General features: G+C 31.9%; 2 protein-coding genes across 2 annotated transcripts; both read left to right on the top strand.

Annotated features, from left to right (window-relative positions):
- The first annotated feature begins 602 nt into the window (after positions 1 to 602).
- LOC132749763 (ras-related protein Rab-20-like) lies at positions 603 to 6,489 on the top strand. Its single transcript, XM_060739658.1, has 5 exons — positions 603 to 767; positions 2,083 to 2,176; positions 3,101 to 3,157; positions 4,062 to 4,174; positions 6,384 to 6,489. The coding sequence occupies exons 1-5, from the start codon at positions 736 to 738 to the stop codon at positions 6,487 to 6,489; spliced, it is 402 nt and encodes a 133-aa protein (XP_060595641.1). The 5' UTR covers positions 603 to 735.
- A 9,452-nt stretch (positions 6,490 to 15,941) lies between these two features.
- On the top strand, positions 15,942 to 18,795 carry LOC132749757 (tenascin-like). Its single transcript, XM_060739651.1, has 3 exons — positions 15,942 to 16,101; positions 16,995 to 17,111; positions 18,602 to 18,795. Exons 1-3 carry the CDS (start codon positions 16,062 to 16,064, stop codon positions 18,724 to 18,726), a joined length of 282 nt encoding a protein of 93 aa, XP_060595634.1. The 5' UTR covers positions 15,942 to 16,061; the 3' UTR covers positions 18,727 to 18,795.
- Positions 18,796 to 19,831: the final 1,036 nt, after the last annotated feature.

Raw genomic sequence — 19,831 nt, 5'->3', positions numbered from 1 at the left:
TAGCGGTGATCAGGTGGATATCATTGAATTTTATTTATACTCAGATCATATTTTTGTAAGTTAACAAAAATTGTTAGGCTTTATTATAAAACTTTGATGTAATCTACGTATAAAGATGAACTATTTAAATAAATACGACCACCTTTTATTCGAAATTGAGTAGGCCTATAGATATATATATATATAAGTATACATTCATATCGTATAAAATATTGATTATGAATATATGGTTTTTATGTATTATTTCGATTGTACCCTTTACAAAATTTAATACAAACATTGTATAATGCATATGCATATGTGTTTACCGAGAAAATCAGCGTGTATTTAGCCATTTAAGTTGAAAATACTCGATTAATGTTTCCACTCAATTTATTTTTTGTAATGTTTAGGTACTGTAGACACTATTGCAAATTCAATTGCGAAGATATCATCATTTAGCGGTTAGTTGTCATAGCCATACAGAGCATGCTGTGAGAATTAGACTAAGAATGGATTATTTAGTTACATTTTAACAAATTAATATATAGTTTTGTGTCGGTAAATAAAAAAAGAACATATTCTTTGTCCAGATCAAAATTTTAATCGAGTAAACTGTTTTGTTTACAATTACTTCCGGGTTGTGGGTGGAGTGGATGACGAATTTTGTTGTGATTATTAGCGAATTATTTTACCTATAAATAATGTTAGAATAATTTCATAATTACATTTTGGACCTGTCCTTTCTCTTAAATAATGTCAGGCTCAGCTGCCAATAAGAGGAAAGCGTAAGAATCATATTTTATATTTTGTTTTGACTTTTTTTTCAAAATATTATGCACTTCTTTGTACGAATTTGACATTTTTAGAAATTTATTATTATAACATGTTTTATGGATTATTTAGAAATCCACTTGTATTCAGTAACCTTTAATAATAAGTTTTTTGGTTATTAATTGAATGTCCAATTGAAGGCTAAGAAAAAAAATGGTTTTAAAAAATGAGGTGAGTAAATTAAAAATTATGAGTTTGTACATGTACTGTAGCTACTGGAAGATACTTAGACTTAAGTTGAGTTAAAAACTAGATTAATAATCATGAAGGGAATTGCAAATCATGAGCAGTAACAACTGACAAGTGTATAATGATGATAAAAATTTGACTTTAACATAAATGTGTGCATACATGTATACATATTTTTGACGCGCAGACATGTTTACGTCCGCGCGACTGGTTTGACATAACTGGAAGATATATACATAGTGTACTATACTTAGAAGTTAGATTGTCTGTTGAAAGTAAAGTTTATCGAGCTTTTACTTCTTTTTCAACATGATTAAATAATTTACAAATCATTTATGAATGTAATTTAAATTGTTGTTAATAATAATATGAAATAAGGCAAAGCCAATGAACGCATTGAACGGGAAGTCAGTAAAAAAAATGTTGCGATTGTTCGTTAATGGAATACCCCCCCCCCCCCCCACCCCCTCTCCCCCACCTGCCCTATTATCATTAAATTACATTGAAAATGGCAGCACAAGATTAATTAGAACTGACACTGAAAATTTCATTGATAGATATAGAATTCTATATATTCTTTAATTGTCTTTATTTGATTTTCTTTTAAATATACATGTGTAGTCTATAGCTTGGCAAGCCAAAGCCTGGGCCAGCTTGGCAGTCCCGGTCTATGACTTCCCTGTATTAATATATTATTAAAATACACAATGTAGGATTTATTGGTAAAAATTACCAATTGTAATTTTTAAACATGTGTAAAATTCTTGTTTACAAATGACCAATTGACAACCTGTCTACAACCAATATCACCAATAAGCAAGAGATCAGTTAAGAGTAACTTTAGATTTATCACCTTCAGAAAAAAATAAACACAATTAAAATGTGCCATTTCTTCTGTTGAACACTTGTCAATAACCAATTGCTGTTTCTGATCAAAACAGCCAGTGAATTTAAAATTAAATAACAAATTGCAGACCGACTGCCTGTGTAACTGGGGTATAATGACCTTTGATACAGATGTATACCACAGCTCTACTTTGCATTGTTTGTATGATGATTGTTGTTGTTGTTTATTTACAGTGATGCCAAGGTGATTATATTAGGAGATTACAATGTTGGTAAAACGTGTCTCATCAGTAGATACATTGATGGTACGTTCGGACCACATGAATCAGTATGTATCAATATCTATGTTTTATTGTGTACTTACTGTTTGTTTGTAATGTTGCTGTTTGTAACATTGCTTTTCATTGGATAATCATAACATTTATATAATTGATATACCTGTACAGGGCTGCTGTAATGTTACTGTATTATAAGTAAAGACTTTTTGACAGGCAATATGGCCCGCGACATATAGTACAGTTGTTTGGATTGTAACCCTCACCAAAATGCTTGGATTGTATCAACTTACAACTCTTTACCAGGTCATATAAAGATGTCAAAAATATACTGCTAATAATGCTTAGCAAACCTTCACTTTTTTAAAATCTGTGTGCGTGTTTTATATCTTAAATTCATTCAAATAATATAAAATATTTAAGTTTATGGCTTAAGTAAAATTTTCCTATTTTCATCCACCCTGTTTGTTTGGGGGTGGGGGGAGGGGGATATTGAACACAATGCCCATTAGAAGACTGACAAAATAGTGGAATGTTAGGGCATCCATGTTTCTAGTTCCTCATCATAGTAAGGCAATGTTTTGTTAAGTCCAGGGTTTCCATTAAATTTCAAAATTTGAAAGTCAGAGACTGAAAAAACCTTGGACATAATGGATGCTGTATTATAAAGGAAAACAAGAAAATGTATTACATTTTTGAAGTCACAAGCCAAAATCAAGGAGTAAATGACTCCCAAATATCGACTAATGGAAGCACTGACACAAGTTAGCTTACATCAAAGTTACATGTCTTATTTTAAATAAGAAGTCAGCTTTATTACAATCTATATCTTATATGATTAGAAGTATTTCCATATTGATGTGTACTATCTCTTTCATTGTATTCAATAATAAGCAAAGTGAACATTTTTATTTATTATACCTGATGAAAGTCATTTCCATCTCACTCAAACAAAATTTGTTGTTGTTTTTTTTTAGACAATAGGTGCTGCTTTTTTCCTGAAACAGTGGGGACCATATAATGTGGCAGTATGGGTAATATATTTTTGTTTTAAAATTTTGAAAATGCTTAAGGCATTTAAATAATACACTGCTGCCAACATTAAAGATGATTAAAGCCAGAACAGGATGAACAATCTTAATGTTGGCTTTGATATAGTAAACCCCCAAGGTAACAAAGCGTGATTAAGATCTTTATTGTCATGGTTAGATGGAGGCTTGCTGCCAATGAGCTATGATTTTGACATCAACATTTGATTTAAATAAATTTCTATGTGTTTGTTATGGTACCCCTATGCATAACACTGTGTTAAGAAAGCATCTGCAAATCTGTTAGTAACGGTGCTATAACCTATATATGTAAAATAAATACACGATGAAAGCAGTGGGTTAGTAAATAAAATGTTTGCCGATATGCCAAGAAGATGTGGGTTTGAGCTCAATTATCATGTTTCCTCATATATTGACACCATTGCTAATTAGTCTTGGCAAAGGACTTGAAACTTAAGTGATTAATCAATGTTAAAGCAACACGCCTCCAGATTCATACTAATTTTTATGAATTTTTTGAATATTTATTTGAATGTATAATATTGTGAAGTTACCAAAAGGAAGCAATATACACTTTATCAATGGCTCTTACAATCCACGTTAATTACCAAAAAGCGGTCAAAATATACATAAATAGCCCTTACTGCTTTAGTAAATCAGTAGAAATAAAGTTGTAAATACTGAAAAATCAATCATTAATCACACATAAAATGTAAAATATTACTTGAATCTTGAATCTTTTTACTATTCCTAATATCCTAGTACATTTTTTTTCAATTTTGACTCATCAGGAGGCATTAGCTTTAAAAGTGTGCCCTTCACATTTCATTATATGTTTGAACGTTGTTGTATAAAGAAACACATTTGAATATTGTTTTACTTATTACAGGATACAGCAGGTGATGAGAGGTACACAGGACTGTCCTCATTTTACTGTAGGAACGCTGGCGCTGCGATCCTGGCATTTGATCTCACAACTTCATCAAGTTATGAATCCCTGTGGTAAGACCTTTACCTGTTGGAATACTGTGATGGAATAACTTACATGACTTATGTACATGAAAGCCACCAGTATAGATAGGGATAAATCTTCATTGAAAAAAAAATAAACAAAAGACACAAAAATATTAGCAATTTGACACTGCCATAATTGGTCACTAAGATCTAACTTTTTGATCTTCAAATTCAAATTAATTCTTTAATGACATACTTATAGCATACATATGTGCAGCTGTGGTGAAACTGTCAGATGTTATCTCACATGATAATGGTCTCTCACATGATAATGATAATGGTCTCTCACATGATAATGATAATGGTCTCTCACATGATAATGATAGTGGTCTCTCACATGATAATGGTCTCTCACATGATAATGATAATGGTCTCTCACATGATAGTGATAGTGGTCTCTCACATGATAATGATAGCGGTCTCTCACATGATAATAATAGTGGTCTCTCACATGATAATGATAATGGTCTCTCACATGATAATGATAATGGTCTCTCACATGATAATGATAGTGGTCTCTCACATGATAGTGATAGTGGTCTCTCACATGATAATGATAGTGGTCTCTCACATGATAATGGTCTCTCACATGATAATGATAATGGTCTCTCACATGATAATGATAGTGGTCTCTCACATGATAATGATAGTGGTCTCTCACATGATAGTGATAGTGGTCTCTCACATGATAATGATAATGGTCTCTCACATGATAATGATAATGGTCTCTCACATGATAATGATAGTGGTCTCTCACATGATAATGATAGTGGTCTCTCACATGATAATGATAATGGTCTCTCACATGATAATGATAGTGGTCTCTCACATGATAATGATAGTGGTCTCTCACATGATAATGATAGTGGTCTCTCACATGATAATGATAATGGTCTCTCACATGATAATGGTCTCTCACATGATAATGATAGCGGTCTCTCACATGATAATGATAGCGGTCTCTCACATGATAGTTATAGCGGTCTCTCACATGATAATGATAGTGGTCTCTCACATGATAATGATAGTGGTCTCTCACATGATAATGATAGTGGTCTCTCACATGATAATGGTAGTGGTCTCTCACATGATAATGATAGTGGTCTCTCACATGATAATGATAGTGGTCTCTCACATGATAATGGTAGTGGTCTCTCACATGATAATGATAGTGGTCTTTCACATGATAATGATAGTGGTCTCTCACATAACAATAATAGTGGTCTCTCACATGATAATGATAGTGGTCCCCTCACATGATAATGATAGTTGTCTCTCACATAACACTCTCACATGATAATGATAGTGGTGGGTAAAATAACAATGATAATTGTCTCTCATAGCTCCCAATTTTTAAAAGTGGGGGTTCCAAAATGGGGAAAAGGATAGGGGTTCTTTAAATTTTAAGTGATTATTTTCCAGGAAAACAAAACTCATGTTTAAAATAAATTTTTTTTAAAACCAATTTTAAACTGAAATATTTAGTCTGTTAAATAACAGTAAAAAAACAGGAGTGTTTCTTTTAAAAGAAATTTATTACTGTTTGAAAAGGCAAGCTGAAGTAAATAAACGTGCAAATTTTTTGGCAGTGTGAACGCCCCCTTTTTAAACTTTTGGGTTGTCTTTTATTCCCTCTGCATTTTTGGGAGAGGCCCAATACTATAAATCACTTTGTCATTTCTGGGGCCCAGTCCGTCTCCAAAATTTTCCTGTTCTAATACACCCTATCCCATTTTGTTTTGGGGAAATTTGCTCAAATGTTTATTCAGACCCCCTTTACTGTTTTTGGCTGTTGCTGGGAAAAAGGGTCACTATTGAATTTTTTAAATTTTAGACATTATTTTGTCTGCACTGTTAATCCTATAACTCTTGGATGATTTCATTAAATTTGATTGTTCTCTGTCAAAAATAATTATAAATAGACTTGCAGATGTTTCTAAATTCATAATTTCACCATTTTTCATGTTTAAATAATGAAGTCTGCTTAAGCCGGATTGGTAACTTGCGTTTCCATTACAATCCATGAACAGACTTAATCTAACCGAGCCTGCAACATTTTCAATTTTGTCATTAATGGGTATTCTTTACAGATTCAGTTTTTCTCTATTTCATAAAATTCTGTGTCAAAGAGATTGTGGTGGTATTTATCACTCCTAAGGCAGCTCTAGTTTATAAGTGTTTTTTCTTTACTTTTCAGGGCTAGATTTTTACCACTTCTGGAACATGCAAAAGAAGATTGTTTAAAGGTTGTAGTGGGGACCAAGCGTGATGTTATAAAAGGAGGGGGATATTTAAAAGAATGACTTTTTGATAAAAGTTTGTGGGAATTTGCTAAAAAAAATTTAAAACAAAGAATTTTAAAATCTTACAAAACTTAAAAAGGGGCCCCTTTATTTTAAAACCTCAGCAAAAAATTTTTTATAATGCTCCAGTGGTTTTTTTGGGGTATATTTTTTTCATACTGTCTCCCCTTAGACCAAGTGGCCACAAAACCACACCCAAAAAAAGGAAACCCCAAAAATCATCAGTTCAGCAAAACTGTTTTATTTAAAAACCAAAATTTTTTCATGTTGTTTTAATTCACATGACAATTGTTAAATGTCTTCTTTTTGGAAATGAAAAACAACTTTTTGCCCTTTTTTAAAGGCCGGGAATAAAATGCCATTGTAACTGTTAAAAAATGATTATGAAATTTAGATGAGGGTTTTTAAAGCTCAGATGATTTAAAAATTTTCCTGTAAAAACAATTTTTTATGGTTTTTATATTTTAAAAAATGATTCTCAAATTAAGTTTTTACCCAATTTTAAAAAGGTTTCCCCAAAAAGAAATTTTTTTAAAAAGATATTAGTTTAAACATTTAAATTAAATTTAAAAATTTTAAATTTGGAAAGGTTTAAAAAAAAAAATATTTTTTTATAAAAAGTTTTAAACCCAAATTTTATTTTAAATTTTTATTAAGAAAAAACCCCCAATATTTTTAAATTTGATTACTTTAAAAATAATTTTCAAAATATTTCCCAAAACCAATTTTTTTTAAAATTTTTCAAATTCAAATTTGTTTTAAAAAATTTTTGTTTTTATAAGTTTAAATTTTTTTAAATAATAAGTTAAAAAAATATATAATTTTCCAAAAAAGGGTTTGGTTTTTAAAACCCCCTTAAAATTTAAAAAATTTACGGGATCTTTAAAGGGGTTTCAGTTCTTCATTTTTGTAAGGATTTTTATAAACACTGGAGTCTCTATAACAGTGTATGATTTTAAACCACCTTTTGTAAAGATGATCTTAAGATCTCTAATGACCTGTCTTGTTCATTTTGTCTTATTACCAAATGCCTTTGATGAAATACTAATTCCTTATTTACAACTGTTTAAATGAACCGCTGAAATCCTACATGCATGCACAATGATGAAATGAACTGTTGACCAGTTAACATTTTTAACTGTGAAACCCCTTTCATTGGGTATTTCAATTAACGTTGCCCGCTAGTATTCTATTTTTGAATGTCTGTTGGATTCAGTTGTAATAATGTGATTAGTATGTTGTTGCAATATTTATAGTTTGATTATAAAGTATTAGGTAATAAAACAGTTATTACATGGATGTTTGCCGAACAACAAACTGTTGTCTTCCGTATCAAGGATGACATTAGGAACTTTTGCCCACTGACTTTGGCCTCTGGCAACAGTTTAAAAAATGTCATCCCTGATACTGAGGGGCAACAGTTTTGACTGTTCCACAGACACCCATGAAATAAGTGTATATTGTTTATTTTGATCTGATTTAACACTAATAATGCTGGAAAATAAAACTACAAAGTGTAATATTAGGGCCAGTCTGTTCATCAGAGTAATCAGACAAGCTATATAATCTTAAGGGACCAGCTTTCAAAATTTCATCATAGTTAATTATTCATTATAGATCTATCCCAAAATTTGATAATTAACTGCTTCAAAATGGAATTTGGACATTTGTTTTTCTTCAGAAAGTTCAACAGCTAAAGGGTAAAGATCTAAATGTGTCACAGGGTTAGTAAAATGTGCAGCCTGACTTGGACTTGAACACAGGACCCTGGGATACCATTCCGTGGCTCTACAGAGCTATCCGGCCGCTGACACATCTACTCACCTGGTAATGAACAGTTCTAAACCATTACACATTGTAGCTTATTGCCACAAATCTGGCCAGCATTTGAGCCGCGTCAAGACAAAACCAACATAGTTGGTTTGCGACCAGCATGGATCCAGACCAGCATGCGCATCTGCGCAGTCTGATCAGGATCCATGCTGTTCCCTATCAGTTTCTCTACTTGTAATACAGTTGGTAAGCGAACAGCATGGATCCTGATCAGACTGCGCGGATGCGCAGGCTGGTCTGGATCCATGCTGGTTGCAAACGCACTATGTAGGTTTTGTCGTGACGCGGCTCATTTATGTTCACAAGATGTGCAATTATGATAAGGTCTGACCGAGTAGTTTTGAAAGTGTGCTGTTTTATAATGACACAGTTCTTTTTATTTGTGATTAATGACACAAGTTTCATAATTTTACTACAAATCTGTTTGATTTAGTATTAAGCATTGCGCATATAGAGGATATTGAATTAGTGTACGATTAATAACTTATATATTGAACAAGTTGATTATTATTGTTTTATTCAACAAGTTCAATAAATCTAGTTTTGAAATCTACACGAATATTATATTTTTTTTATCACATTTTTAGAATAAGAACGATTTACTATTTAAAAGAGCCATTTTTCATTTTGCTGTGATTTAAGTGTTACACTAACATTAGCATGTTGATTAACACTATGTTTTGTATTTAACACAAAATTATTTATGTCACATCAAAGTGTTATTACACTTGTGTAATATGGTTTTTATTACTATATGGCTTTGTTACACTCCTGCGGCATAGTTTATGTGATAAAGTAATTTAAATAGTTCAGATTTTGTTCTGATATTTTTCTGTTGAAATAAAGCTTTAAGGCTTTTATGATTGAATATGAAAACATAAAAAAACTGCTGCTGTTTTTAGTCAGTTAAAAGATTATTTTATGCATTGCACACCTGCTTCAATCCAAATTTACAAACCACATTCTTACATAAAGATAGACTTGTTTCCGAGCAGTTTCCAGCCCCAAATCACTTTTTTTTTCAAAATAAAATAGGAATCTATCAACAGACAAGTTTAAAACTTTGACAGAACACAGACAGGTACCTGCCCAGCATTATCATGTTTTCAATTTTACTCTAAAATTATACTTTACTTTTCAATTAGAAAATGGGCCAGAAATGTAACACCTTTTATCACTTTTATTCACTATTTCATTGCAGGCTTCCTGATGTTTTTCATTTTTGTTAAGGTGATTTTATAAAAGAAATTTAAATTTTCCAACCTTTTTCATGTTGTCTGCACTTATATTGGTAAAAAGAACTGATTTACCTGGAATCGAGCCTCAGATATTTTGCATGAACATTCAAACTGAAATTTCTCAGGTGTTCCTTTTTTTAAATGTATCAAGTTATCTAAGGTAACTTATAACAACAGGCAAAACTTCTAAATATATAAACTGTTGCACTATTTTAACTGCTTTGTTGCCCAGAAAACAAATATCTCTCTAAATTTGATGAAGCAACACAGATGCTTTATGGGTAAAAATAGATCAATGATAAAAGACAGGAAACTGCTAGGAAACCAGTATACAATTTTTTATTTTTTTATAACACAACTGATTGTAGTAATTTTTTAGTTAAATCCACTAATCATGATATTGTATTAAATTTCTGCATGTAGTATAAATCTCTTTGAAATGTAACTTGATAAAAAATGAACTTGTTTTAAAGTAAACTTTTATTATTCAAATAACGGACAGTCAGATATAGCTTTGTCTGTTTTAAGATAAAAATGATGAAGTAATGTTTGCAGACTTATCACTTCTTTATATTTTTTTTTACTTAATGTGTTTGTAAATTGTGTTTTAAAGTGGATTGGCCTGCCATAGGCTCGTTTTACTATAAGTGGTTTAATTATAAGTACATGTACAATTGAAATACATTATTTGGATATTCTAATAAAATATTACTTGTAAAAAAACTGTTGATAAAGTTCTTAAATGATTTAGTATGATCATTTTTATGATGAATATTTTATCAGCTGCTATACAAATTAATGTAATACTAAAATCAGAACATATATCTCAGACATGCCAACAACATCCAATATATATAATTCTTTCAAGGTTTTTGTTATGTCTGATAGTAAATAAAAGTAGCATAATTGTATTTTGTATTACAGACCTTCCATTATAGACCAATACACTTTAAAGAGTGTCATATTTATTTGTAATTCTAGAGTTTTCCTTCCACTCTGACCAGTTTGTTTCAATATTTGAACCTTTAGCCTGCTGGTCGGCAACTGAATCCACCCATATGATTAGTGCAGACCAAGAGCAGCCAGCACATACTTGCCATCCAATCATGGTCTGCACTATACACTATACAGTCACTCAGTACTTATTTTGAAATTTTCCCTAACCATTTAGCATGAGGACAGATTGAATCATACACAAGTACATCTAAGAAATTAAATCTGGCATTTATTTTGTATAATCAAGCTTAAGAAAAATATATAGAGAGATTGTAGAACACATAATTGTTTATATTACAAGTTACATATCCCTGTTTTATACAAATCTGAGATGCATTTTCATATCTTAACACCTCTTTAATTCTGTTTTACTTAATAGAGAAAGGGCTTTTTCTTAATATTTGAACACATAACAGGTAATTAAAATGTATCACATCATCTTAATTTATTTACTTATATATAAGATATCTAAACTACAGTCTCTTGTCTAACAGATTCTCAATGTTGATGTCCTTGGATGTTTATTTACCATACTGCAATAGTCATCAGTATGGTTAGGAAACTTATCTATTGTCAAAACTGAGGGGATAACAATTGTCTAGTGACCCCCCCCCCTGCTTTCTCTAGTGACCCCCTTTTTCTAGTGACTTTATTTCTCTCTCTAATCGAAGGTCACTGAAGGCATACTCCACAGTATAAATTTGACTGTTTCATTTTCTTTTGAACATTATGAGTAAATAAAACGTTTAGTTCCTCTGGATCAAGAAGGTCCTTGGTTTTCACTTTATATGACACGGAAGAAGTGAACAATACTGAAAAAAACATGACCTTATAAAACAAGTATTGTGCTCATTGATATTTGTGATTTAGTTTTAAATACAAACTAATGTATATGCATATTATTAGTTTGTTATAAAGATTTTTGACAAGTTATATGACCATATATAGAGGGTTATTTGTATATATAACCTTAGACATAGGATGATGATTATATTGCAAACAGCTGTTTATATATGGCCATATAACCTGTCAAGAGTCTATGTCTATATATAACGTATTTATAATACAGCAAACTTCATATTTTAGAGAATTTTTTGGATCATAAATTAACTGCAATATAGAACTATATAAACATGAAAAGTGATGTTACAAACGTGAAGTGTTGTAAAGACACGTGATTGCTGTCATTCACTTTTTTTGCATTGTATAGGTTTAAAATTTCTCAGAAGTTTTACGGAATAAAAATGAAATAGTACTTCTGACGTACTTGAATGTACTAAAAATAAAATTGTAATTTAGAAAGAAAAGAAATTCTCTTCAGAATTGTGAATGAGTCAATTTTAACAAGTATTTGTGCAATAGATTTACTAGACATGTATTGTTTTTAAGTTGTACATTTAATGTTTAAGAGTTTTTTTTTTACCAGGCATATAAATTATATACAATTGTATATGAAATAATTGATATATTAAAGACATACAAAAAATTTAGTTTGTTGATATAAGCTACACCATACAAAGTATCTCTGGCTGGGTGGGGGCTTTACTTGCAACATTAAATAAGTTGTTCCTTTTACATCACAGCATTTATATTTTATTAACAAGGTTCATAACTCTGGACAATGTATTGAAAGAAGAATCTCCCTTTTGAAATGAGAATTTTGAATTATTTTCATGTTTGAAACACAATATTTTGTACTATATCTTTAGATTAAATGTTGACTCAATGTTCATAGAGTGAACAATATGGTGAATTATACAATAGAGGTTAATTTTGTCTAAATGGTAAATTATATCAAAATAGTGAATTTGTGTGGATTTTATGTATAAAAAAAGTATGTTTTGGGAAATGCAGAGTACAAACGTATAAAAAATTAACGAACTTTGTACTCTGCATTTCCCAAAACATACTTTTTTATATATTACACTGTATATACAAAAATGGTGAATTATGTCCAAATGGTGTATATTTGTACCAAAGTGAATTATGTCCAAATGGTGAATTATGTCCAAATGTTGTCTATATATATTACAATGTATACACAAAAATGGTGAATTATGTCCAAATAATGTTTTATGTCTAAATGGTGTGTATGTGTATTAAAATGTATATGCCAAAATGAATTATGTCCGAATGGTGTACTTGTGTATTACAATGTATATATCAAAATGGTGAATTATGTCCAAATGGTGTGTTATGTCTGAATGGTTAGTTATACATTTCTTTTTAATCACATGCAACATAATCTTATTTCCTGCTCTTGGGTAAATGTTTTGCGAGATAATTCTAAACTCAGACTTCCTTCGGTACTTTCATCATAAAGTTTCCTCATAGAAATTTGCTGATAAATACCTTAGAACTTTGATGTTATGCTAGTATGTCTGAATATTAACTATTGAATGGAATATTAAACCTGACAAGGTTTTCGAACACACGTAGGCATACCTGAAGGACAGGGGTAACACTATATGCGCCTTGGCATTATCATGGCGGCGGCATAACTATAAATTTTGACAACCTTCACATTATATGTATACAGACAGAACAGTCGAGTGCATTATTGAACGATATGTAAATCCGGCATGCAAAGGACACGTTTACACGTCATATGACGTCCGATTTGACGTCAATAAATCAATTACCTCTATTGTTTAATGGGGTTCAACGCGATTTAAATCAATTTTTTTATTAGCATATGTTAGAATGGAAACGGATATTATTTTTCCTGTATTGAATTATAATAGCGCACGGTTTATCGTTTAAATGCTTGTAAACTACTCGCTCAGGCCTACCGGCCATCATAATAACATTCTCAAATGGTGCAATAATCTTCAATAACGTTACGCACTCAAAATTGCTATCTATTTCTTAAATGAAACCTATAAAGCCCTTATAACTACTATTGTGACCCTAATAACCGAATTTGTGTTTCTAAAATTATATTTGACTGAAACATGTAAAGAGGCCATGAGAGTTTTAACAACTGACTGTCATCTTTGCTGCATGTTATCTTTGACCTTAAAAGGTCAAGATCGTTACATTTAAATTCTCCTATTTTGTTTCAGTGTTTAAAATGGTAACACGTTACATGCCCCAGTGACATTGTCTGTACTTAATTCATTTGAATTTAGCTATAACAGTGAATATTTATAATTTAGGTCACGTCGTAGAGAAAAAAGAAAGTCACAGACTGCCAAATCTCTCCCCTGAACATTACAGGAGTAAAGTAGTTCACTTGCACTGACATTTAAATCCAAACAATTCCTTTCAAAGCTGTAGCGCAAAGCTAAAATATGGGCAGGCTATTCACTACGTTTTAAGTTTCAAGCCGATATCTCTAAAACGTTTTGACAAATAAATAAATACCATAAAAATTAATTCATTTGTAAAAGTAACAAAGGATAATAATGCCAAAATCATTAAGTAGAGAGTTGTCATTCTTGTCGCAACTTTTCGGCCTTTTTCACCTGAAACACAATACATTTAAAGTATGAATGTATCTTTAATAATAACAATTTAAAAGAATACATTTGACCTATGTGCAGAGAATAGGTCTCGATTGTTCTAAATTTTATAAACAGTTAAAATGTGTGCCGATATTCTGTTTCGTCATCAACTTTGTCAAATAGCTTCTTATTATTCTGATAGTTTGATAATATTTAATTCACTGGCGGAACGCGCTATCATATTTAAAGGAACCCCTCTGAGGTCCAATAGACTAAAAACATAAAATTTGAAATTTTTACATAGGTCAGCTTTGGTACTTAAAACAGAAATAATTTCAAAACTGATACAGAATAAAAACAATCTGAAAAATAGATTGAATATCGGGTTTTTGTGTCCTTTTCATAGCCTGACTTGAGTGAAAAGCTTTGCAACGCTTTAAAGCTGCACGCCTCCAGATGGGCCGAAACATTTCAAGAAAACCAATATTGAGAACAGTGCACTAAACTTTTAAGAAAGGTTAAAACAGTCAAGATTCAAGCTATATTTTGCATGTTATGTATGCTTAAGACTTACTTTGCAGTATTTTATCACCATATTTCTACTGCGTAAGTAACGCAGTAAGCGCTGTTTTTGCATATGCTGAACACTTTTTGGTATTTTTTGTTGATTGTAGGTGCCGATTGCAATATGCACATTACATTATTTGTTTACCTCACATTATTTTACTTTTAAATACATTTCCAAAATATTTTATGAAAATTAACATGAATCTGAAGGCAGGCTGCTTTAAAATTATTCTAGAAAAAAATGAGTGACCGAATGTTCATAAATTTTGTACACAACTTTTTTGGTTTAGACCTTCATCAAATTGAACATTAATCTTGGAAAATATTTCCAGCCCCGTCAAGTCAAAAATAAAAAAAACAAACTCAGTGGAGTCCTTTCGCCTCTATGTGAGTGTGCAGTTTATGCTTAATCAAGGTTCCTCCGCCTGTAGGATACAAAATGCAAAATGCAGCTTTCGCTGTCTAGTACGGACACCGTACATGTCACCAGTCATGCCCTTAAAGGGTTAATAGGAAATTCATTCCAATTAAAAAATTGAACATGTATTTCAAGCTTGAAATTTTAATTTACTTTGACAGTTTCGGAGACATTGACATTAGAAGAAAAAAATATGAAGTAAAAAAGGGGCATAACTTTGCAAAATATTTTTATTTGCCCGTATGAAATGGAATTATATTTTAAAAGTGAATATGTGTATCAAGTTTGAAGTGAATAACAGATAGTTTCTGAGAAAATAGACCTAAAACAGAAAGGTTACCTTACCAGGGCAAAAACATGTTAGTTAAATAAAAAGTGGGCATAAATTTAGGGGAAAAAAAACTATATGCCTTTATTAAATTTGGCATGATTTTATGACATTCACATGTATACGAAGTTTGAAATGAATGTTTTTTTAATATTTTTTGGAAAAATGACCCTTACTAAAAAGGTAAAACTAACGCCGACACCAACGAGATGGTGATCGCAATCGTAATAAGTTATAAAAACGATAATTACATTCATTATGATTTAAATTATCATTAATTTCTAAAAAAAAATGTGCTGGTTATATCATGACATGTGTTTAATTTACTTTTTATATATGAGCCGCGTCACGACAAAACCAACATAGTGCGTTTGCGACCAGCATGGACACAGACCAGCCTGCGCATCCGCGCAGTCTGATCAGGATCCATGCTGTTCGCTATCAGTTTCTCTACTTGTAATAGGGTTGGTAAGCGAACAGCATGGATCCTGATCAGACTGCGCGGATGCGCAGGCTGGTCTGGATCCATGCTGGTCGCAAACCCAATATGTTGGTTTTGTCGTGACGCGGCTCATATATATTTTATTTGAACAATATAGTTCGTTCGTTCGTTCCCCTCGAACCCCAATAGACTGACGTCACGATTTTACTGATATTGTCCGACCTTGAAGCTACGTATATAAACTCGCTGTACAAACACACTGAACCATTGTTTTATCTAGACATCATTTGAGATAGCAGAAGTTATGAAACTTTTAATTGCCTTCGCCCTGGTTGTCCTTGCTGGTAAGTAAATTATTCATATTTCTGTGACAAGATGTTAAGACAATTCATAATTAACTATAGAACTGATTGCAACCAATTATTGTTTTACTTACTTTGGGGTAGAAATGAGACTTGACGACTTGTGTAAATAAAACAAAAGAAAAACAAATAGCGTTCAGATTAGACTTAACACGAAACGCAGCAAAAAGTGCCATTCAAAATATAGATGAAAGTAGAATTAAATTAGTTTGGTAAAAAAAGAACTGATATCCTATTTATTTTTAATTTTTTTTTGGGGGGGGGGGGATTGAGATTACATTTATCGTAATTATTTATTATTTTATGAACATTATTAAACACAAAGTCCAGTGAAGACATATTTAGCAATCACACCTTGTGTGCTTGTTATGGCTTTTAAAAAGTTTAAGAAATTTGCGACCAAACGGCATTACCCGGAACATTTGCATGACCGTGATTTTTTTTATTTGACAATAAAAAATATTCCTGCAGAAAAAAAAATCAATGTAGTAAAAGAGACCTTGTGGTGTATCAGCAATCAAAATATAGGAAAGTAGTTCAGCGGAAAATATCACTGCGCACTTGTAATTATTTTTTCCATTCAATCACTGCTAATATGTAAATAACGCTTGGTTTTCTCACCCAAACTCTGCAAATTTCTAAATTACTCATATTTTTGTATTCAAACTCTGCCAATATCTGAACAACTCATTGTTTTCTCATCCAAACTCTGCCAACATCTGAATTACTCATGGTTTTAGCAACCGAACTCTGCCAGCTATTTTGTTAACATATTAACCTTTACTACGCATAACTTCACGTTCAGTGCTTGTTTCTTGAAATGATTTCTAATGTGCCTTCATATTACTAATACCGTATCTACACTTCTATTTTAGTGTACAGCATAGACGCTTGCACACATCACGACGATTGTAACTCATATGGATCGAGTTGTCCGACGGGCCATTTCACTTGCATTCTCCGCCAATGCCATTGTACCATGGGAAGTACAGGTTAGCTATTTTATATGGTGGCTGATTTGGAATCTTTTTTTGTGGATCGTGTTGTCGCTAGCGACAGCACAACAAAGCGCCAAGCTTTCGTCTTGTCGTCCTGTCGCTAACGATGCACGTCAAACGGCGCGTTGTCGAGCGGCGTGTTATTGCGATGTCACTTTTTCGCTCGGCTTAAATCGAAGGACTGGCTATCTGTATATGTATAAGCCAAGCGACAGGGGAAACAGGGCGACATCGCGTCAACGCGCCGCACGACCACGCGCCGTTTGGCGCGCTTCGCTAGCGACAAGACGAAAAGGCGAGAACAATATAGGTTGTTTTGTCGCTATCGAAAACGCAACGCGCAAAGTGTACCAAATCAGCCACCATAATTTTATTTTCTTTTTCTTTTATAATATACGTTTCTTTGATACCACATAACAGAGAACGTCGATGCAACTAAAATTAACCGAATTATTACATACTTATAAATTAGATATTGAAAATATTGATGAAGAAATTGCGCATATTCAATTTCCGTAATTTCACTGCAAAAGAAAAAAAATCACTACAGTGAAACATTTTTTACGTATTTTCACTGGTGTCTTGCCGGACTTTTTTCTAAATTCAGCCAGAACAAAAGTACTTAAGGGGAATCTTTTCAAATAATAAGATTAAAAAGGAGAAAAGTATAGAATAAACAGAAAATTCAAGATTTTTCCTTAAAATACAGGACTCACTATGAAAATTATTATATTTCACTCGTGGCTACTGCCATTTATGAGATATTCATGTTCATACCACTAGATGAAAATAAATCCTGCATTTAAAGAAAAAAAACTTGAACAACCTCTATGTATTATAACATTATTTAAGAAATTCTTACCCAGTTATCTTCTTATGTTATGCATGCAAATGCGATTCTTCCTTGCATTTTGACCAGACGGTTAAACAGTAAAGAAGTTATATTTATTTTACTTCAACTGAATAAATTATCTTTATAAATTGATAAATTTTCAAGCCTTTGATTCAGACATTTTGTCATATAACCCATTTCCTTACCAAACAATTAGTGAAATTGACCATATAGATTCTGATTTTATTCTGATTCTGATTTTATTAATAATAGGTTAACCAAAGATGTGCACACTTATTCCTTTAAACACATGATTTATTTTGTACAACGTTATTAGTGCTTTTTCCATTGCATTAATTAAAATAATATATAATATTATATCATAAACAAGGTTTGGGACTGACAGCCACAAATAATATAACATGAAAAACACTAACCACTTATAAAACAAAAAGTTTAATGTATAACAATGTATATGTATCTATTAATTGAATTTCAAATTTCGTTTGATTTGTTCCCCTCCCTTTTTTAAATGTCATGTCCGAAAAAAAAACCCGCAACCACAACATCTAAAACACATACTTTATTATAAGAGTGCATAGATAACATTTAAATTTCCTGACATATATTTATACAATATTCTTAATTTCAGGTGATTCTTGCACTGACTCAGGTGACTGCCCTGATTGTCATGACAGATTTTTGTCTAAACATTGCGTCGACGGCGGCTGCCGATGTACCATCCATTTAGGCGGCATTGGTGGAATTGGCAAATAATCTGATGTTTCATTTTAATTGTAAAAAATATTTGTAGCTGCATGCTTTCAAATAAATTTGAAAAATAAGGACACTTTTCAGTTATATTGACTTCCAATTTAAACGCATGAAATGCATTATTTGTCTGACGTGGTATCTCAACGATCACATGGCACTCTAATGGTAATTTTAAGACAGATTCCTGCAAGCAAATCATGTTACATATATCTTTGTATTATAGTTTGGGGACATTTCTGTTGAAAATGTGTCAGAGTTAAATTGTATACATACATGTATACATGCACAGTGCGTTAAATGGAGTGCAGGTATTAGTTACCCGTTTTCCAGAGCATGTCCATTGATTGCCTCATTTTTTCTGGGGTTTACTTACTGTGACGGCAGAGAAAGGGATAGCTATAGAAGTATTATATTCAGATGCTTGTTCATTGGTTACTTTTTTCTGGGGTTTCATATTGTGACAACAGGGAACGTGTTTTTATGTTTGCCTACGATACAAAAGATTGAGAAAGAACATCAAAACACTCGGCAACTATGTATAAAACAAAAAGAAAAAATGCACTAAACAACAAACTATGTCAATCGTTTTAACAGTAACACTCATCCTTATTCAGAGTTTTTCTTGTTTCATCAGACCAATCTAATTATTAATATAATTTGTATGCATCCAATTTTCCAATCACTAAGTAATTGCATGCGTTCCTATAAAGACTAGTGTTGGAAACTCCCTTCTAAAAGAATGGTTCAAAAAAGAAAAACTCTGAAGCCGTACCAATTAAAGAAATGAGCCGCGCAGTCTGATCAGAATCTATGCTGTTCGCTTACCAACTCTATAACAAGTAGAGAAACTGATAGCAAACAGCATGTATCCTGATCAGACTGCGCGGATGCGCAGGCTGGTCTGAATCCATGCTGGTCGCAAACGCACTATGTTGGTTTTGTAATGACGCGGCTCAAATACTTTCACGCAATTTCCCTTTTCAATAACATTGACCTCTGGCGGCCAGAAAAGAAACGAAAAAGAAATAAACATCAAGAAACTGTATTCTCTCTTAATGAAAAATCTAAAACATCATGAATTTGGAGCAAAATATCTTAAAACGTTTAG

Source organism: Ruditapes philippinarum, unplaced genomic scaffold, assembly GCF_026571515.1.
Source record: "Ruditapes philippinarum isolate M1 unplaced genomic scaffold, ASM2657151v2 ctg2034_1_1_1_1, whole genome shotgun sequence".
NCBI lineage: Eukaryota > Metazoa > Mollusca > Bivalvia > Venerida > Veneridae > Ruditapes > Ruditapes philippinarum.
Note: the sequence above shows the minus strand (reverse complement) of the source record. Positions and strands in the feature narration are given on the sequence as shown.

Coding starts and splice junctions, on each gene's coding strand:
- LOC132749763 (XM_060739658.1), top strand. CDS start 736: ATGTCAGGCTCAGCTGCCAATAAGAGGAAAGC. Junction 768..2,082: donor GCTGCCAATAAGAGGAAAGC/GTAAGAATCATA, acceptor GTTTATTTACAG/TGATGCCAAGGTGATTATAT. Junction 2,177..3,100: donor CGTTCGGACCACATGAATCA/GTATGTATCAAT, acceptor GTTTTTTTTTAG/ACAATAGGTGCTGCTTTTTT.
- LOC132749757 (XM_060739651.1), top strand. CDS start 16,062: ATGAAACTTTTAATTGCCTTCGCCCTGGTTGTCCTTGCTG. Junction 16,102..16,994: donor CGCCCTGGTTGTCCTTGCTG/GTAAGTAAATTA, acceptor CTTCTATTTTAG/TGTACAGCATAGACGCTTGC. Junction 17,112..18,601: donor TTGTACCATGGGAAGTACAG/GTTAGCTATTTT, acceptor TCTTAATTTCAG/GTGATTCTTGCACTGACTCA.